Raw genomic sequence first — 19,937 nt, forward strand, 5'->3', positions numbered from 1 at the left:
ATTTCAAACAAGTTTTCAAGGTTATTTGTTTGAAATTTGTCAGTTCTACTCAATTATTCTGTGCGTTTTTTTTCCCCTAAACCAAGTATTACTTACAAATGCTGAAAAGCATATGCATCTCTAAAATATTTTTATTCTGGGTTTGTTTTTTTTCTTTTGTATTTGGTTTTGTTGGTTTTTTTCCCCCCCATCTTTTAAGTGTTGTGATTTGTTGATCTTATTCAAGGTGTCTAACTGGGCAGAGATCCAGAAATACATGTTAGAGAAATTATTTTTTTCAGAAAACAATACTTTGCTTGCCTCACTGATATGCATTTAAACCTGTCATCATAAACCACACACTGCACTGTATTTCAGAATTTCATTCCAGAAACATGATGCTTTTAAAATCTACAGATGTTTTAGAAATGTCTAAGAGCAAAATATTATCTTTAGGAGCGATGGCTGTCTTATGTTTTCTTTATAAAAAAACTCCAACCAAATTTTTTCTTTTAATTTTAAGGATCTTTTTTGTGTCTACCCTTTACCACCCTAAATTCTTTCTTGTGACTACGGTAAATGCTTACCATTACCTTTTTCCCTTCTTTTCTCCTACAACTATCAAAGTATAAGAAAAGACAACTCTGCACATTTTAATCCAGCAGTGTTTATCAGTTGAGGATTATCCATTCACATGTCCAGTCATTGGTAGAAGGTAATGCTGCAAACTGCCTTTCTGCTGCCTATGTTCCAGCTCTTCCTCTGTAGCAGTGCAAGACAACTTGAAGCCCCTGATATGAAAAGAGTGAGGGGTAACTTCCCATTTACTGGAAGCTGGGTGGTGAGCTATTTTGTCAACAGTGGCATGGCAGCTCTGCACGTGCATTTACTTGTCTGTGCTTTTTAGAGGGGAAAGCTTATGGAACAGACCTGGCAAAAATGTGTGCACTGTTAAGTCAGATACTGACATGTAGTAACTTACCTTTGTGTTGAAAATGTTTTGCTATATGAAAGGACTTAAGGTTAAAGATGGATTGTTTTTAAATAGTTCTTCTCAAATTATTTGAAATGTGTGTGCAAATGTTTACTGTCTTTTGGGAAGAAAGGCTTCTGCAGGCGGGCTCAGTTTGTGCCATGGGGAAAAGCTGTCCTTTGCTGTGGGAGGTGGGGAACCAGCAAAAGTTCAGAATGTAGCACATCATTATAAATGAAGGATTCATCATTATAAATGAAGGATTCATCATTTTGGTATAAAGGAAAGATGAACCCAGTGGTTTGATCAGTTGCTGAGAGGAGAGGGGAGGAGAGGAGAAAATTCAGGGCAAGTAGAGAAAGTCCTTCAGCACCTGAGCTGTTATTGGTTTTGGTGGTTTGCAAATTGATTGCTTGTAGGGGTGCTGCTTGTGGTTTCCCCCCTCATGTTCTTCCTATTGTGCCATATAATTCTGCATGTGTTCAAACCCACAAAAGTAGACTTTAATTCCCAGCATTGTCCATAGCCACTTAATACTGCTGGTGTTGCCTTGTCCAAGTGGTGTACTGATAATGTAGCATTTTGTCTTAGCAGTTTTAACCTGGCTGCTAGATTCTCTGTCACTATTAATTAGCTTGTAGTTGTAGGAAGCATATGGTTGGTCTCCTGTGGATTGTCTGACCAATTACTTCTCTTCAGATACTAGATTTTTCTGTAGATACTATCATGGGGCTTCTGCATGAAGTTTATAACAAGATCTGTCCATGGATTTAGTAGAAAGGATGGGATGAATTTTCGTGTTTCATTATTAATGAAAAAGAGGTTTGACTCTGAGGAATTTTAAGAGAAATAAAGTTGTCTGATTTCTGAATGAAAAAAAAAATTCCTAAATCAGCCATATTGTGGTACATGTATCAGACAATATTTTCGTGCTCAAGTTACTTTAGAGAATATGGTGAATATATTTGTGGGTAAGGTCTCCAAATGGTGTTTTGTGGCTGACATTGCTGTTAGAGTGGAGGAGGTCTGAGATGCTAGACCTCATAGCAGAGAAGCAGAGTTCCAACCAGAAAACTCAAGAGGTAAAGTTCAAAGTAAATAGGTTGAGAGAATGGTATTAAGGTGCAGGCAGTGGTGTAGTTAGAAGGTAGACAAAACCCTGATTTTTAGAGATTCTATTTTTATGTGGCGTATTTTCCAAAGGTAAAGCTCTGCTGATGGAGGCAATAGTCTCTTTTGGTGGATTGATTCTAATAACAAGTTCTTAAATGATAAGCTGAGAGTAAACCAGTATAGCTTTTTTCTTGAAATGGTGAAACTTTTGTTCTGTTTCACAGCCTATTTCAAATTATTTGTAGAAGTGGTTGATGCAAACTGAAAATGTTTTCACTAAATGTTCAGAAAGCAAATGACTGAATTATAAGCAGTATGCAAATTTGAATTTATGAACAAGTTATAGATGATGAAATATTTCCACTTTAAAAAATAATTAAAAATCTTTTGAAGGTGAATGTCAGAAGTAATAGTCTTAGAAGACAGGTCTTGTCATTGCAAAGCTATTGGTATCTATAAAGAATTCTACTGAAGAATACACAGACACAGATGGCTTACTTTGTAGAAATGCATTTTCTCTCCTAAGTTTGATGCTATTTGGAATTAAGAAGCTCTGTCTGTGACAGAAATACTACCTTCAATACTATTTCATCAGAGTGATTTCAGTTTATATTCTGCATACAAATATTTCATCGCTTCCATGTTTCTCAAAATGCAACGAAGAAAAAATGATATATTGTGAAATTCTAAATACTTTGTAAGAGGATTGAATGAAACTGCATATATTTATGTTTTTAATTATTTTAATTGAAAAATAACTCTATGTTCTTGAATAGAAACACAGTGGGAGACTCAAAAATCAGGGCACAGTCTGTTTTTTCCTTCTGTCTGTTGGAGTTAGGAGTGACAGAGGGAGCAGGGACTTCACAAGCTGATCTTGAGGGAGGGCTACTAGGGATTCATTAGGTGAAGCAGCAGTTTAAGAGGGAGTTGCCAATAGGTGAAAGGCAGCATTTCTTATAATGAAACTGCAGTTGCGTAACCTAGGCTTGTGTCTATGCAGTAGTAGCTGGATATTCAGCTTGCTTTTCAGAGGTATGAGTAATGTGATCAAACAGCTGGTGTTTCAGTGTACTTTGTAGGTATTTTCCAAGCATGTTCAGTGGTTCAGGGCTAAATAAATAGATGGGAGATAGTATAATACATGGAGTTGGAGTGGAATCATCCCATGTGTCATTATGTAGCTGCCTAGTCTGCCAACATGCTTCTAACTTTGTGATGTAGTGGTGAACAAGGAGTCAGTCATTGTGTTATGGTGAGTCCCCATGATATATGTGACAATTTGAATTGATTTTATGTTTGCAGTTACCACCACTGTGGAAATGATGCATTTGTGCATTTTCATTTATGAAAATATTTAATAAAGAAAAGGTAATATGTTACAAATAGCTTTCCTTTGCTTAACACAATCCACCTTTGGGGGTGAGAAATTAATAATTACCAGTATGGAGGGAAAATTACGCTTTTTTTCCCCAAAATGCATTATTAAATTTTGGCTGGTTGTATCACTTTGCTTCTTTCTTACCTGCTACATTGAGTCATTTTTATCAAGTACTTCTTCTAGCACAGGATCACAAGAAATAGCTAAATGGTAAATGTCAAGTATCAAGCTCTGTTCTGTAGGATAGACATTTAAATTCTGATTAAGATTTCTGGTTTGTTGGTTTGGGGTTTTTTTCCATTCTCATGTGCACACTCGTTTTTTTTTCACTCTGGATATTGTGAGACTCTAACAGATAATAAATTTATTCTTAATTGTTCTGTGTTGAATTGCTACATGTTGATGTTACTTCAAATTTCTTATAACAACCTTTTTTCTTTCCTTCGTGTTTTTCAGATTATGGCACAGGCTCAGGGTTTGGGGAAGAAATACATTAAAGCCTTTTTTAAAGGTTTCTTTGTTGCTGTTCCTGTAACTGTGACTTTCCTGGATAGAGTTGCCTGTGTTGCAAGGGTGGAAGGAGCATCTATGCAGGTATTGCTGGTAGTATCTTTTGTCTGTCAGGAAATTAAAATGTGGCTCTCCACTGATAATACCAAGGTGAAGAAGATTTTTTTCTCAATTGTTATTAAATGACGTTCTAGTATGGAATAGTTTAATTTCTACTTTGTTAAATATTTTGTGATGTGAAAGAAAAGATTTTGAGAACAAAACTTCCCAAAATTCTGTGTCAGTAAAAGGATAATATATGGAGAAATAGTGATAAAGATATATTGTTTTGATTTCTTCCTAGACATTTAGAAATAGTTGAGGCAATACCTTTTGTCTCTTGGCACTGAATTGATGACTCACAAAGAGGCTTTATTAATTTTTAATAGCTACATTATAGTAACTGTATGGCAAAACTGTTTCTTGCTATACTTGATCTTACTAATGAACACATATGGCACCTTTGCAGGGAAGAATACTGAAAGTGGCATGAACCTAATATTATTACTTATTTTTATCAGACAATAGGTATCAGTTCACTGTTTTTACTTTGGTTATATTGAATGTTTATCCAGTGTAAGCAAATAAATATAAAGATGTGTAACATTTATATGATAAATACTCATGAACGCTATTTTGTTTTCGCTGTTTATTTGGTCTTGAAAAAGCTATGTTTTTATGTAGATAGACAGTTTCTATATTGTTACCTTGCATTTTGAATCGTAGGCACTGCACATTGGTGTGCATCACCACTGATAACTATGATGTATTTTGTTCCAATGTTGCAACATTCCAATTAGCAGAGAGTAAGGATTTGATTCTTTGATGTCAAGCTCTCTTTTCTGATTGCCTTAATAAGCTCAGAACCTTAAAGAGAGGTTTCACACCACTCAAGACCAGCTGCTGGAGTTTGTATTATGCAGAATTTACACATGGGCTGGAAAACTTGGGCTTGATCCTGTACTTGGCTGGTTTATGTTTAATGTTCTAAAAAGCATGTGGTAGGGAGGAGGGAATGGCACGGTGTCTTTTGTGGCAGTCTGTAATCTGATGTTTAAACTCCGTCAAGAAACCTCAGCAGGCAGCTTTCACATGGAGAACAGGGATGAAAGTAAAGTCATTTTACTCCCATAATTCTACAATCCAAGGCCAAAAGCTAGGTGTAACATAAGTTATCTTTGCCTTTTTCACAGATATTATTCTGAATATCACTGATGACCAGTGAAAGCAAGGAGAATCTCGGGGCTTGCAGTTGCAGAGCCAGAAATTTGCACTAAAAAGAAGGAGAGGAGGGGAAAACTGGGAAAAAACAGTTTTGTTACCTTTTTATTATCTTCAGGCAGGAGAAATTCAAATATATAACACAGCATCTAGAGAAGTACAAAATCAGCCAGATGAGTACAACTCCCCTATTTTCCACCTTCCCATTTTTTGCCTCTGTTGCAGGTCAAGAGCCACATGGAGCATTCAAGATGCAGATTCATGTTGGATTTTCTGGTTTTGTTATTCTTTGTTTCTGTTTTTTGGTTTTTTTTTGCTGCTACTTAGTATGACCTGAGCATTTAAATTTTGAGGTGTTGTTTTTTTTAGCATACCGCATTGCCATTCATGGTTCGATCTTTTCTGTCTTGGATGTAGTGTTCTGTTGGACATCCATTATTGATTAATAGTTCTACTTCAGTAGCTGGCAGGAAATTTCTTAGATTTCCCTCTCCACAAGCCTGTTGTCCTCCTCTGGTTAAAACCTCGGTTTTATGTTTTCTTTGAAGTCAGTCCCAAGTGTTTGGGAGTGCTCTGTATTGTTTTGGAGTGTTGCTTCTCTAGGCACTTGAAGAGCTTGTAGTTAACCGTGGTTTATCCATGGAAGATTTGAAAAACACTACAGTTATTTGCATAGATTTATTCAACCTGACAAAGGGAAAACAATATATATTCACTGGATTATTAAAATTGAAGCTTTTCCCTTGCTGTATCTGTTAACTAAACATTCCCTCTGTTGATTGAAATATGGATAGCTTGAAAGCTGACATTTGTAATTTTGCTGACACCTCAGTGTCTGTAAATCTCTCTGGTTTTATTCTGAAACAGAACTGAAATAGAGGTTTGTTTTAAACTTCTGTGCCTATAGATGTTTTTCAGATTACAAAAAAGAAAAAAAAAAACTCTAGTACTTTTAATAAAATACTAATTTCCTTGCCAAGATTTATTAGACATCTAAGCAAGTCTGACAGGGGCACAATTATAAGGAATATATATCCCTGTCTTTAAGAGTAGCTTGAAGGAGTACTGATGGTGTTGCAATTCTGTCTGTTAACTGTGTTCTTTGGAGAGTGATCTACATCAAATGTATCTGGCAGCTGTAGGTATAAGGAAGACTGAAGTTCAATCAGTTTGTAGTCAGATTGTATCCTTCAATCACATGCTTCCAGTGATACCTTATTGTCTCAATTTGATACCATGGTAAGATTCCCAAGAATTAGTTTGTAATAGACCTCTAAAATGTCTAGTTGGCTTTGTGTACTCATAATTGTGGCTCCTGCTGAGCCTGAAATTAAAAGTTTTGACAAGAAGCAAGAAATAAATCTTTCTGTGTCATGTTTGCTCTCCTACTCTTGTTCTCTGCTGTGCGCTCTCTCTCTCCCCACACTTTCTCCTTTTGTTCTGGACCAGCCTTACTGCTGCTTCATAGTTACTGATGATGGGAATGCTTTTTGACACCCTGGGAAGCATATGAATAAAGCTTCTAAGGAAAATACAAATTTTCAATTAAGACAGACTTCATGTATTCCATTGTCTCAAGCTGATTTTGTGTTTTTCAGTGCTTTCAGCCACCTGTCATAATTTCAGTTGTGCTGACTTCAGTGTATATGTGTATTAACTAACCTATAGGGAATAACAGTGAACTATTGCAGTTTATAATTTTAACAGTTTTAATAGTTTCATTACTTTCTCTTTTCTTTCCAAATGTACTGGGTTTTTAAATCATCACGAGGTAGTTTTGTTGCTTAGGATTTTAGATTGATGTGCTCATCTAGCATTCTACTAATAGTGGGTTTCTAGTGAGTTGTAATCTGTTTACAACATTAAATGTAAGTGACACAAATAGCTGGTAATAAGATTTCTTAATTGCCTGTTGTGGATTTTCTGTGTGTGACTTCTTGTGCTGCGGGCTGTATACTTTTATATGTTTGTTGTCATATGGCCATCTTGATATTGATTTATGGTTTTTTTTTGTTGAGTTTCGTTGCTTGTCTGGTATTATGAACACTTCATACACAAAGATGTGGAAAAGGAAACCCCCATGGATATATAAATTTGTAAATTCATTCAATCAAATGGACTGTTTTCAAGTGGGATAGAAGATGACAGCATATGTGCAGCTGTATGTGCAAGTTCTATTGCAAACAGTTCAATACCAAGGATTATAGGAAGTGGCCTGACCAGTGATCTCTGACAAAGCATTCATGTTTCTGCAGCAATCAATACTGAATATTCTATTCCATTATGCATAATAGCAGTTGTAATTATTCAGTGGCAGTTTCTCCTAACTTTATTATTAGGATTACTGTACCTAAGCCTGTAAGCTCATGTGAATATTCTTTGTGTTCTCCAAGCTACAAGCAAATAAGTTGTGACCTTCACTAGCAGCATAACAACTATCAAGTTAATCATTATTTACAGTAAAAGGGCATGTTTTTACCCTCCTACTTATGGAACCTCATGTCCTATGAGGCTTCATCATATGGCTGGGGATCTCAATTTGCATGCTTTTAGCATTAGATTAGTTAGTAATTGGAAAGAGTAATGTTTTGTGGCTTCTGCACCACAGCTTACATTAAGACCTGTGTGCCTCCTTTGTAGCAAGCTTTTATGCCAAAAACTTGAGCAAAGAAGTTATAATGCTTCAGACTAGAAGGAAGAAGCCTCTGTGTCATTCTGTTTCTTATGAAAAGCCCTTGTCACCCTATTTGTTGACTGCTTTTGTAGAAGCTGTATTTTGATTTTTCTAGACCTTAAACCTTACTACTAGTAAAAATATCATGAGGAATAGGTTGTATTGTTTCTATACTTGTTTGTTGTGGAATCTCAATTTGTGTTATTTACAACAGAGAAAGGCTTGCTGAAGGATTTAGTCTTTTATTTTTTTAATAGACAATAGTAATTATTCATGTAAATGGAAAGTTGTCTCCTAGTTTTCCTTCAGTTTTTTCTAACAAAATAGTATTATTATCTGCACATTTGTCAGGTTTTTTTTGTGAGAGAGAAGGAAAAAAGCCAACACCGTAGTATTTTTCTCAAGCACAATTCTAATGTATAATGAGTTGGATATCCACTCATATATGTCAAAATGACATCAGCTATTGATAAAAATGCATTTAGCATGCTTTAAGTTAAAAAGCTTATGCAATGTCTAAATGTATTTCAATTCTAAGGTATTTCCTTTGTTTAAATGCAGAAAAAAATAGGAGTCAAGTGGGATAGTGCAACTAGGGCAATACTGTAACTACCTGGTGTATTTCTCTGTAAGATGCAGTTGATGTAAGTTTATTTGATACAAAAAGTGTGAGAACACTCATTTAGATCTTTTCTAAGTATCAGCAGTGAGATATTGCACAAAATAATTTTGGGTGACTGGATGTACCTCCTAATTATGCATTAATTACTTGGTTATTTTAATTCATGCCTTTATGTGTCCTGTTACGGAAGGCCCACATTTATTGCCAGTGTCAGTGTGTGCTGTAGGTATAGGGCTTGTTTTTCCCCTTTGCAAAGGATGCTGAGATTAGTATTGTTACAAGTACATTATTCATTTTTAGTGTATTATGCTTTTATAAACAGTAAGATGCCTGCAAAAAGTTTGTTTGCTTGTTTTGGTTTTTTTCCCTGGGAATTAGTGTACTTGATTGTCCTTTGGTTTTAATATTAAATGATAAACAGTAAAGGCAATCCCTTCTTTTCATCAGGCTTCCCATAAGTATGTATCCTATGTAATTTGATTTGCATGCAGTAGTGCACTGAAATATGTGAACTATATTTTGTCATAAATTAATGATATTTAACATGTCATTTAATAGAGAAATGTATTTCCTGTAATACAACAGATTCTTGGCCTCTTACAGTAAGTGGGTATGTTTTTATGGATTTTAATGGATTTCACCTGTTGATGGAAAGACAATTAGGTGGAAGATTGATAAAGGGAATCTAGCTCTAAATATGTTTTTTTTTCTCCCATTCTCTCAGCCTTCTTTGAATCCTGGGGGAAGACAAGCGTCTGATGTAGTACTCTTAAACCACTGGAGCATTAGAAATTATGATGTACAACGTGGGGACATTGTGTCACTGGTGTAAGTAATTTTGCATACCTTTCAATACATGCTTATATAGATGTTGAACCATCGGTATTCCATCTACAATAATGTAGCTATATACATGAGCAAGTAACATAACATTTTTAATAATGCATTATTGTTATTTCTATCATCCATTTTCAAAACTCAGATGCTCAAAGAATGCATTACCAAGTTTTTACTTGAAAGGCATGCAATCCAAGATATCATGTGATGCAGTGTGTATGTGTACCAAAACTTCCAAGAACAAAGAGTTGTGAGATAGAAAATAGATAAAACATTATGTGGCTTAAAGGAGTATAGTTTTAAGTTGCTTGGTTATGTACTTATGAGAAAAACTTTCTGTATCAACTAATGCTGTACGTTTTTCTTCCTGGTGAAGTATGTCTACTGAATAAAATTTTAGATAAGATCACAAGAATTCAACCACCTCCATGAGGGACAAATGGAGCAAAAAATATAAGTCTACATTTAAAATTGGGAGGTCTATGTATCAAGCCAAAAGGTGGCAGTGTTTCGCTGTTGAAAATACTCAAGTCTAACAGAGGACAAAACTCCATTTCAGCCTTAATATAATATAGAAATAGAATGTCAAAGTGCTCATAACTGACACAGGGATATAATACATACTCATACTCTATGCTTGGAGAGTTTAAGCTTATGGTTTTCGTTTTGTAAGTGAAATGCACAATATGTAGATTGTAACAAAAATGTCTTTGGAAGCCATATTATCTGCCTGCCTTTTTGTCACATATCTTTTCTAATTGTCCCATTTTTTTGCCTACCTCTTCACTGTAGTGGTAATTTGTAAGACAATTTTCACTACCAGCTCTTAAAGCCAACTCTCTCATGTATTCTTCTTTTGTTAAACACTTAAAATTTGCATTGTGATCTGTCTCATTTTCTGTTATGTAAAATCTTCTGTAAATAGTCTAGCTACAAATACGAATTTCTTCATGTTTGCTACACACAATATTGCCAAAGGACTCCAACTTCAGGTCATTTAATGATTGCTGTAAAATGTGATTCTTCCTGTGTGTGCATTCCTCTGCCAAAGTCATGCTCTGGTGATTGTTTAAAAGAGTCAGTATAACTGATTAGAAATTAATAGACTAAACAGAAAATGAGCACGTTGTCTGATCAGAAAACAAAATTAATAGCTTCATTCTTATTATACATCTTGAATGTTCATGGTTCTGTCTGAGCCATTTTCATTGGTTATTTTCACTTTGCTGTATGTTTGAGCATGATAACTAGTATTTTAGATGCTGTGGGGATTTTTGTAGGTTTGGAAACTTTTGCCTAATCATAGTGGAGTTTATGTACACCCACATAGAAGAAGTTGTATTTGTGCACTGTACTGAAGTTTTTCTTAGTCTTTGGAAAGTCCACTGGATAATCAGATCAGAGAATTCCAAAAACATTTTAAGATCAATACAAAGGAAGTTAAATAATGTAAAGATAATCTATTGGGTAGTTTTAATATAAAATATCCTTCAATGTTTACCTATATCAGTAACAACTTTTAAGTTAAGTACCTCATGATACGGGTTTGTTAGAAGCAGTTTTGGCCTGCTTCCTCACTGTATTGTTAAGTTTTAAATTGTGTGATAAAGTCTTGCAGGATATAGTATCTGGATGTGATTTTGTACTCGTCAGTTTTTTGAGACTTAATTTTGCTATACAATGCTTTTTTTGTGTATATGGGTTAATACTTTCATCTTTTTCATTTTGATTGTTGACCTGTGATTTCTATAACTCACATATATGCATGAATTTTATTTTATCCTCAGAGTCTGACTTAGGTAAGGAATGAACAGGGAAGGCCAGTCTCCCATCAGGTGCTCCTTTACTGTCCTTGTCAGAAATTCAGTTGAGAAGGTGTTGGTGTGACTGAGATAGGCAAATGGATATGTAAACCTTTATTTTGTATCCTTTTTGGCTGCTTTACACTTGTTCACTGTCTCCTCTTTGCCAAGTCATAGCAGAAGATAATTTAGAGGTTGTGGAAGGGTGGACTTTTGCAAAACAAGAGCTGAAGTCAAATATTCCTTCATGGCAGCTTGACCAGGGCCATCCAAACTCATCTCTTTGCTCCAGGTTTTGGCTGTTGTCGCTCTACTTACACTGGACTTTGCTAGTTGGAATCTCAACAGTCCCTTTAGGAATTGTGGTAGAAACAGCAGCCATCCAGAGTGACATGGTATCTCTGATGCTATGAAGAAAGCGAGAGATGAGTTAGTTTTGGTGGTCATGGATGCCCCAAAAGAGAATCAGTGAGCATGTGGTTATGATTCTGATACTGCTTACAGATCCAAAAGTTTTTCCTCTGTTGTCCAATGTAGTTCTTGATAAACATACATATTTTTATTCTATGACTTTGACTGCAGATGAACACCCTGCCCCCTAGTACTTGGTGGTGTTTATACCTAGTAAAGGTACTGAGTGAAGACTTCATGTGTTTCTGTCATCTCGGTCTCTGTATCTGATATAGTTGAACTACTCATCTCAACTACAGCTGTAAAATTAGCCACTTTGTGCACACATGTGCATTTACCTTGTTTTAGAAAAAATATTTAGAATGGCATTAGTCTTTAAAAATATTAAATTAGAGTCAGGTAAAACCAATGGAGAGAATAAGTTGGTAGCAAAAAATTATTTCTTCAATTGTAGTTTAGTGTTTTACAAATAGTTATATCTTACCTCAGCCTTTAGAATATTTTTTCCCTTTAGCTTGAACTAATTTTTATTGATACCAGATTTAGGAGAGCTCAATGTTACATGCTGTAACTTTTGAACTCACAATTTTAAGTTGATTCAGAACTAAGTGAAATGTTACCATTCTTAACCTGGTCACTTTCTTGAGTGCTTAATTTAGGTACTGCTATATTACTGCAACTTAATAAATTGAAAGTCAAAACAGGAATAATTTTAAAGTAATTTAAGTAATTTCTGTTATTCTGTGTTCCAGAATACTACCTTTCCATCCCTTAAATGGATTAAAATAAAAAGTGTGTTATATTTTAAGTTTTGGGAATGCATTTATTTGTCTTCAAATAGAAAAAAATAGTCATGTTGCACATAAGGTCATCTTTCAAAGATGGATGCATGCTTTTGCCAGGCAGACTGTGATTTTTCAATAACTTTTGTGTTGAAACAGGCATTTTGTTTTGTAAGAGCTTAGCTGAGGTAGATCTCAACAGTTGTGTAGAACTTTATCAGATATTGCAGAATGAGTTATAAGATATGTAGTGTTCTCTCAGCTGGTTTTGATCTGTAAAGTTTGAGTGCCAGCAGCATTGTAGCTGGAGCCGTATGCATCACAGAGGGGGTTGTACAGCTCATGCAGTTCCTTGGGAATACATGCTGCAGCTGCACTTCCCAGTACTTAAGAGAGATAGTGCTCTTCTATTTAGGACTGAGGGACATTTTTGCCAACTTTACCTGTATATAATTTCTTTTTTACTGTGTACAAATGCAGGCATTGTAAAAAGATGTTGCCAAAGAGTGATTTCTAGGTGTAGAATTCGTTTTCCTCGCCTTTATGGAAAACCTCCTGTCCTGATTCTACAGTCATACAGTCTTTTTATTCCAAAATTCCCGTCTTTATGTAGTAAAAAGTTGGTGCTTAGATTTCTGCATGATAAAAAGTCAATATTCACAGGCACTAATTTTAACCTTGAGGTCAAAACTTGGAGGTTAATTTAGAGGTTGTGCTATGTCTGTAATAGAGAGAACACCTTCTCCAAGGTTTGACTGAGACCAGGAACCTATTTGCTGGATAGGTTGCCAGGTGTCCCTCCATTTCTAATTTAGAATGTGTTCTTATGTGTCAAATAAAAATAGCTATGCTAATTTAATCTGAGTGAAGAAAAAGAGAACCGTGGTGTTTGTTCTGTACATTTTTAATGGTAACATGCTTTTAAAAGTTTGAACTATAATATCTAAATGGGCAGTATTTTTAAGAACATTTTTTTAAAGGTCAGCTCTAAAAATAAGGAAATAAGTGTTGTATATTTTGTCAGCTTCTTTTGAGTTCTCATATAGGAGCGTAATTGCTTTAAATACAGACCCAACTTTCTACATAGAAAATTCCTTGGCATTAAAAAAACCCCAAGTCATACTTCTTGTCTCCTATCCTTATGAAGGATATTAAGTGGCTTCTGTCACTGCTTCCTCTGACTGTAAGATTATGGTCAGACTCTTCAGTAAACTTTAATTTGGGTAAACTGCTAAGCATTTATGTGAGTTTGATTTTTGAAAAATCCAGTGCAAATCATCATTCTGGAGGATGAATCGAAGTACTGCATGGGAGGTTGTTTCTGCGGCTGTGTCCCTCAGTGGCATCTGTTCAGAAATGAGAACTGGAACAGATAATTGTGATGATGATTTTATGTGATGGTTCAACAAGTTTCAGCCTATACACACAAATCTGAATAATCCAATTTTTGAAGAAATGTAGTCCTGTTTAGTTGATGAAAACAAAAGTGTTCTCAAATGGTGAAAACTGAATATATGCTATTCATAGAAGATCACTAATTGGAATTTCATTACTGAGACTAGCTTAGTAAAATAAATATCAGTAAGAAGGTACTTACTGAAGGAACTGCCTTGAATTAGAATTAGTTGTAATTATGAAATTCTGATAGATATCACATGAATGGTGTAATGGTTCTTGCACTGAGTTTAAGAAAGCTTTCTGACTAAAATACTGGACAACCTTTTACGAATACCTCTGCTTGGCCTTCTCAAGTCTTCCAATTTCTATTCTATTTTTGTTTGTACTTAGGTCTCTGTACCAAGTCATCTGTCTTCTGGCAGGTAGGACACTGCAAAGGAGGTTGTGCTGACACAGAAGCTAAATAATCACTTTAGTTTCTGTGCCTCAGTGACCTCAGAAAATCTTTTCCTATTCTGTTCTTTTAGCTGGGAAAAAAATACTCTCATGTCTTTTCTTGATAAAAATCAAATATGTAGTTCTACTTTTATTATCTGTGTTACGATCTATTCTCGGAGTGGGTATCATACTATATAGGAGTGTGTTAGTCCTGTTGGTGAAAGAAAGCCTTGCATCTTCTATTTATAAAGTAAAATCCTTTTTCTAAGGAAACTTTTCAGATACTGTACACTATCCTTGGTTTTATTATGAAGTGCTTAGGGTGGGTTTAATAGGCAAGTGCAATACTGTGGAAACTGAGCAGTTGTGGAGGAAAGAAGTTGTGGTTAAAGTTATGGTTGTTTAATTTAAAGTCTATGGATATGACCAGGAAGATTTTATTGCAAGAATCACTGCTGGAAAGAGTTTGGCTAGACTCTTTAGGCCAAGAAGTCACATAAATGGATGTTAAAGCTTACAGATTGTTTAATGGTTAAATTGCAATTTGGACATTTTAAAATAACTATATTTATTTTTAAAAAGTTAATGATGGGGAAGTCAGATGGCCTTTGCCATTTGTGAAAGAGGTGTTGATTGATTGGTTTGTAAGAGTACTGTAGTGTTTTAAGTGGTGCTGTGAGGACTTCATATTCTGGGTGATTTTGATTTTATTGGTCTTGCTATTGAATTAAGTACCTTGCTGTTCGATTAAGAAACAAATTGTTGCTCACTGAATATTTATTAGAGTATCTATTAGAATACTACATTGCAAGTTTACTAAATCCACTTCACTGATTACCCAGTTAAGCGGATTGGACAAAAGCAGACATGAACCTTATATACATGAAGCTAACGTAGTCCAGAATATGATCAGCTGTTAATTAAATAACAAGAAGAAACTGTTGTTTAATCACAGTAATGTATGTCAGATAAAATACTAAATTACATCAGGAACTTGATAAGTGGGTCTAGAACCTTGCTATAAGATCAATAATTTGGCTCTAGAGGCAAATGTTGAGATCTAATAACAGACCATTATTAGAATATTTTTTTTTGTTCTAGTTAGAATGCCATGAAGAAATTAGACATTGAGGAGGTCATCAGAAATTTTGTTTAAAATTAGTTAGCAAATTGTTTAATCTTAATGACTGTTCATAAGATAATTCCATCCATTCTTGTCTGAGGACTTGCTCTTATAGTGGCTAAGAGTACAACTTTGGAAAACTATAAATCACTGTTGCTGTGTCTTTTGCTGGTAGGTTTTGGGGGGTGTGCATTTGGTTGTGGTGTTGAGGTTTGTTTTAGGTTTTGAGTTTGGTTTGTTTGTTTGTTTGTTCTTAGTTTTCCTGCATATAATATAGTCTTTGTGTTTCATTTAAAATGCAGCATTGAGAGACTTGACAAAAATAATAAAAGTCAGATGCACAGTCTGTGATATTTAGTTGAATTTACTGCTGAGGTAAGTAGCATAAAATTTCTTTAAGACCCATTCTAGTGAAAGTGGAGGGAGATTACAGTCTTGCCCACCTCAGGAGCAAAATACTTTAAAAAAAGGAATACAGATCTGTAGCTTATCCTGTGTAGAACAGCTTTAATTTTGATGCTACTGAATTGGTACTGTATACACTGATAAGTATATTGACTTATCTGTATTTACACTGAAATAACTGAGAGTTATAGTTGTGTTGCAACTCAGCTAGCTTAGGATGTAAATAATAAAAACAAATTAATTTGAAGTTAAACAAAAATATATGTATGTCTGATTCTTGGGAAAGTGAGAAAGATGTGAGAAAAACTGGTTGTGCTGTGATCTTCACAGTGTAAAATGATCAGGTGTTAGCAGCTAATTGATACATAAGGAGGCCCTATATTCTGCTGTAGGAGGAGTGTTAACAATAATTTTCAATCTCAAAATTAACTGATTTATTAGTTCAATTTAATTATTTTTGCTTCACCTTTTAGTGATCAGGCATATGAAGAAGAGGAAAAAACCTGTTTTAACAAATGACATAATTCTTACCTTTTCAATAGAAATTCAGTAGAAAACGGAGCAACGTTGAATAGTTTTTTATACTCTTTGAGATGATGGGCAGTCACAGTATGTTGGAGATCCTGGGTCTAAGTGGACAGCTGCTTGGAATGTTGCAGCAATTGCAGAGGTGATTTGGTTGGCTGGAAAGCTCTCTCTCATCCTGTAACTCTGCCTTACAGTGTGATGGCTGACTGCCCTGTGAAGGTCATGTTGAGCAAAAGGAGCTTGAAACCTGTCTTGGTTTAGAAAAATGTCACTTTCACCTTTTGAAATATTTATAATTTAGATGTTAGGAATATGCTCTGCTGTAGCAGAATCTGCTGCCATGTATGCACAGAAAGGTAACAGTATATGTTTCCTGAACCTTTTTTCCTTGAACCTTAAGAGAGTTCGACAACTCTGATAGGAAAATATTTGATACCTTTTTTCTCAGTACATTTCCAACTGCTGAGAAGTAATTACTGGTTATTTATGACTGGCATTGCTTGTAGGTACTTGGAACTAGGAAAGGTTTTACAAATCAGTGAAATAAGCTACACAGTCTCATTGCTGGAAGTGCCAGTAGAAGTTTCAGCAGCTACTGTAGAATTCCAGTGCTCTTTCTCTGTAGGATATTCGGATTAGACACCTCCTTCTTACATAAATTTCAGACAGAAAATCTGTGATGATATAGGATAAAAAAATTAATGGGTATTCATATGGTTATTCTTGCACTTGAGATCAAGTGTATTTTTGATTATGATAAATACAGATGGATCATGATTTTAAAATATATGCTCTGAATACATACTCTGTTTAATCTGCTGATCAGATACCTTGACACTTTAGAGGATTGTTAAACTGATACTTTGTTGAAAGTAATTTCCTTCCCTTGAAAGTGAAGCCAATGTTCCAACTATGATCCCTAGAGAAGATAACAAATCAAAGCACTTAAACTTAGGTTCCACTGCACTAATGAAATGCTGAGTGCTGAATTCATGAAATACTAGATTCAGTTCAGATAAACTTCTCACTATATTAAGCGTTTACCTTTGATATTGCTTTACTTGAATTGTGAATGGTACACATTTTGGACCTAAAGATGCTATTTCACCTATTATGAAGAAGTTGTTCTATACTTATGAAGAGAGAGAGTAATGAATTTTTTTTTGTTTTTTTGTAGATTAACTCTGGAAATTAGCTTACTCTTTCTTTTCCATATGAAACCATTACCTTTCAAAGAGATCCATTTTTTTGGCATCAAGGCTTTCATATTCCAATGCTAAGTTCTGCCACCTGCAGTAGTATGAAAGCTCTAACAGAGAACTATAGGTGGGATGTTACAGTATGATTCAGCAGTTCTTGAATCCTAGAATACAGTAATTTTTCTTAGGAGATGAAACCTGATACATAGATGTAGATATAGATATATATATATATATGTATTTCTGGATGTAAGCAAATGAAATTGTTTTTTTTTGTATGCAAAAAGATACCTAAACACATTTTAGCCTTTTTTCTTTTTTTTTTTTTGCCAGTTAGCCTGCTTTCATTTTGTTCACAATGTGGGAAATAGTGAGGTAATATTTCATTTTACAGGGTATTTCAAACATTGTATTCTTGGAAAAATTATAGATTAAATGTTGCCACAGCTAACTCTGTATCTTTCAGTAATAACTTCCCTTAAGCCAGTTTATTCAGTTGTATTATGAGCAACCATAAATATTAACTACAGAATGTTACTTCTAGGAATCTTTCAATTAACTACACATATGCTGACAAAGTGAATTTTGCCTACACATGAAAAATATTTATTTCCAATGTAATTGGTGAATCTGGAAGAAAAACCATGGGTCTTGACCTGTACTGAGTATATTGTGGACATGAATATCTTTGCATGTAATAAACAGTCTAGGCCTTGCTTTCTGTTTTTTCAACCTGTTAGCAAAGGCAAAAGCAAGGGAATGGCAAATTATCAGGTTTAAAATGATAATTAACCTTATCAACATTGTATTTTCTAGGGAAATTAGACTGATGAAAGTAACATTAGTTTTTTATGCGCAATCAGCTGTTCCTGAAAAGTGCAATTGAACAACATTTAGATTTAAAAACAAGCATATGTGTTTGTATTTGGGACTTTATTGTTATTGTCAGTTGTCTATCTGATGATTAGTTACAGAGAAAAGTCCCTTTCAGAGATGCACAGCAGGATGAGACAGGGGCCACAACTGCAGCAAGGGGCATTCTGAGTAGACATATGGGAAAAAAAAGGCAGATTTAGAATTGCCAGGTCATTAGTCAGAGAGGCTGTGAAACCTCCAGCCTTAATTGAAACTGGACTAACAAAAAACCAAGCACCCCCATTTGCTTTTCCACTTACATCTGTTTTGGCCATGAACTGAAGTAGGTGACTTTCAGAGGTCCTTTCCAACCTGAATTATTCTGTCTGTTTACATCTAATGGAATTTCAGCAACGGGACTTTTAAGATATGAGGCATAATAGCTATAAACTTTCAAGGTTAGAATTCAGCATTATCAATTAATGTATACATTATGCATTATGATGTTTTTAATTTGTTTTATAGCATGGAAGTGGAGTTTCTAAAAACTTCTTATTCGGTATATGTGGTTGTGATATTTGTCTTATAACTGCTTCTAAAAGACCCAGCCATGCATTGAAAACCTGTTGTGTTTATAGCTGAACATACAGAGAATGGTAAGATTTCATTTGGGTTTTATAACTAGATTGTAAATCCTGTAAAGGAGAAACAATGAGTAGGTTGAGGCGGATGTGTGTGATGAAACAATCCGTGGGGTGGGTGGCAGTCTGCAAGCAGACGTCCGAAGACTGGCACATGTTTAACGTACTACAGAAAAGGGAAATGCTTTGCCAATGTATGAGGACAGTAATTCTCAAGTGAGAAGTGGAGCCTGCTAAAGTACACAAGCAATTGTTTGCTCACTTGTTAAATTTTCAATTAAGTCTGACTGGACTCATTCATAAAGGACTGAAAATCAGAGAAAAATGTGTCTGGAATAAAGTATAAAAGGCATCTAAAATGAAGGCAAAAAAATTAATGTGATAGAACACTGGAAGTGAAGACAGGGGTTACCTACAAATTTTCATGTCATGTCTGTAATTTAATGACTTGATGTAGGAAGAATTGAAGAAAATCTTTTTCATTTATTTCATAAATAGAACTTAAATTGATTTGAACTTGACCTGTGTCTTCTGCCAATATGGAGCAGAACAGTCTAGCCTGCAATTCTCTCACCACTCAGCTCTGATTTTCCCTGCTATTGTAGCTATCTTGTTTTATTGCTACTCTTGTGAAATGTAAAAAATTAGTATATAAGCAAAATTTTGGACTAAGGGAAAAGGTAGGAGCAAAAACTTAAAATTATTGTTCTCATAAACCCACGATCCATAGCATAATGCCATTTAGGGTTTCAGTAATTAATAGTGTATATCCTAAGGCAAAAAAGATACAGCTAGTGAGCATATTTCTTGTGCTATGTGTTGTTTTATATGTTTGCTTTAAGGGATAAATTAGTGACATTCTCAGAACAATAATGTTTTAAGAATTAGGGCAACTGTAATGACAGAAGTGTGGTCTTGCCATATAAAGGGAAGTATGTTGTCAGCAAGCAAAGGATAATAGCATCCTGTACACCCAGAAGGCCTGCTGTGATGTTTGTGTCTGCAT

General features: G+C 34.9%; 1 protein-coding gene across 4 annotated transcripts in view; it reads left to right on the plus strand.

Moving 5' to 3' along the window:
* IMMP2L (inner mitochondrial membrane peptidase subunit 2) overlaps positions 1–19,937 on the plus strand; it is a 420,331-nt gene that overhangs the window by 5,405 nt on the left and 394,989 nt on the right. For all 4 annotated transcript variants that reach the window (XM_069003883.1, XM_069003884.1, XM_069003885.1 and 1 more), the window contains exons 2-3: positions 3,903–4,040; positions 9,237–9,340. In XM_069003883.1, the coding sequence (XP_068859984.1) occupies positions 3,906–4,040; positions 9,237–9,340 (239 nt within the window). In that variant the 5' untranslated portion in view covers positions 3,903–3,905. The remainder of the gene's footprint in view (positions 1–3,902; positions 4,041–9,236; positions 9,341–19,937) is intronic.

Source organism: Aphelocoma coerulescens, chromosome 1A (assembly GCF_041296385.1).
Source record: "Aphelocoma coerulescens isolate FSJ_1873_10779 chromosome 1A, UR_Acoe_1.0, whole genome shotgun sequence".
NCBI lineage: Eukaryota > Metazoa > Chordata > Aves > Passeriformes > Corvidae > Aphelocoma > Aphelocoma coerulescens.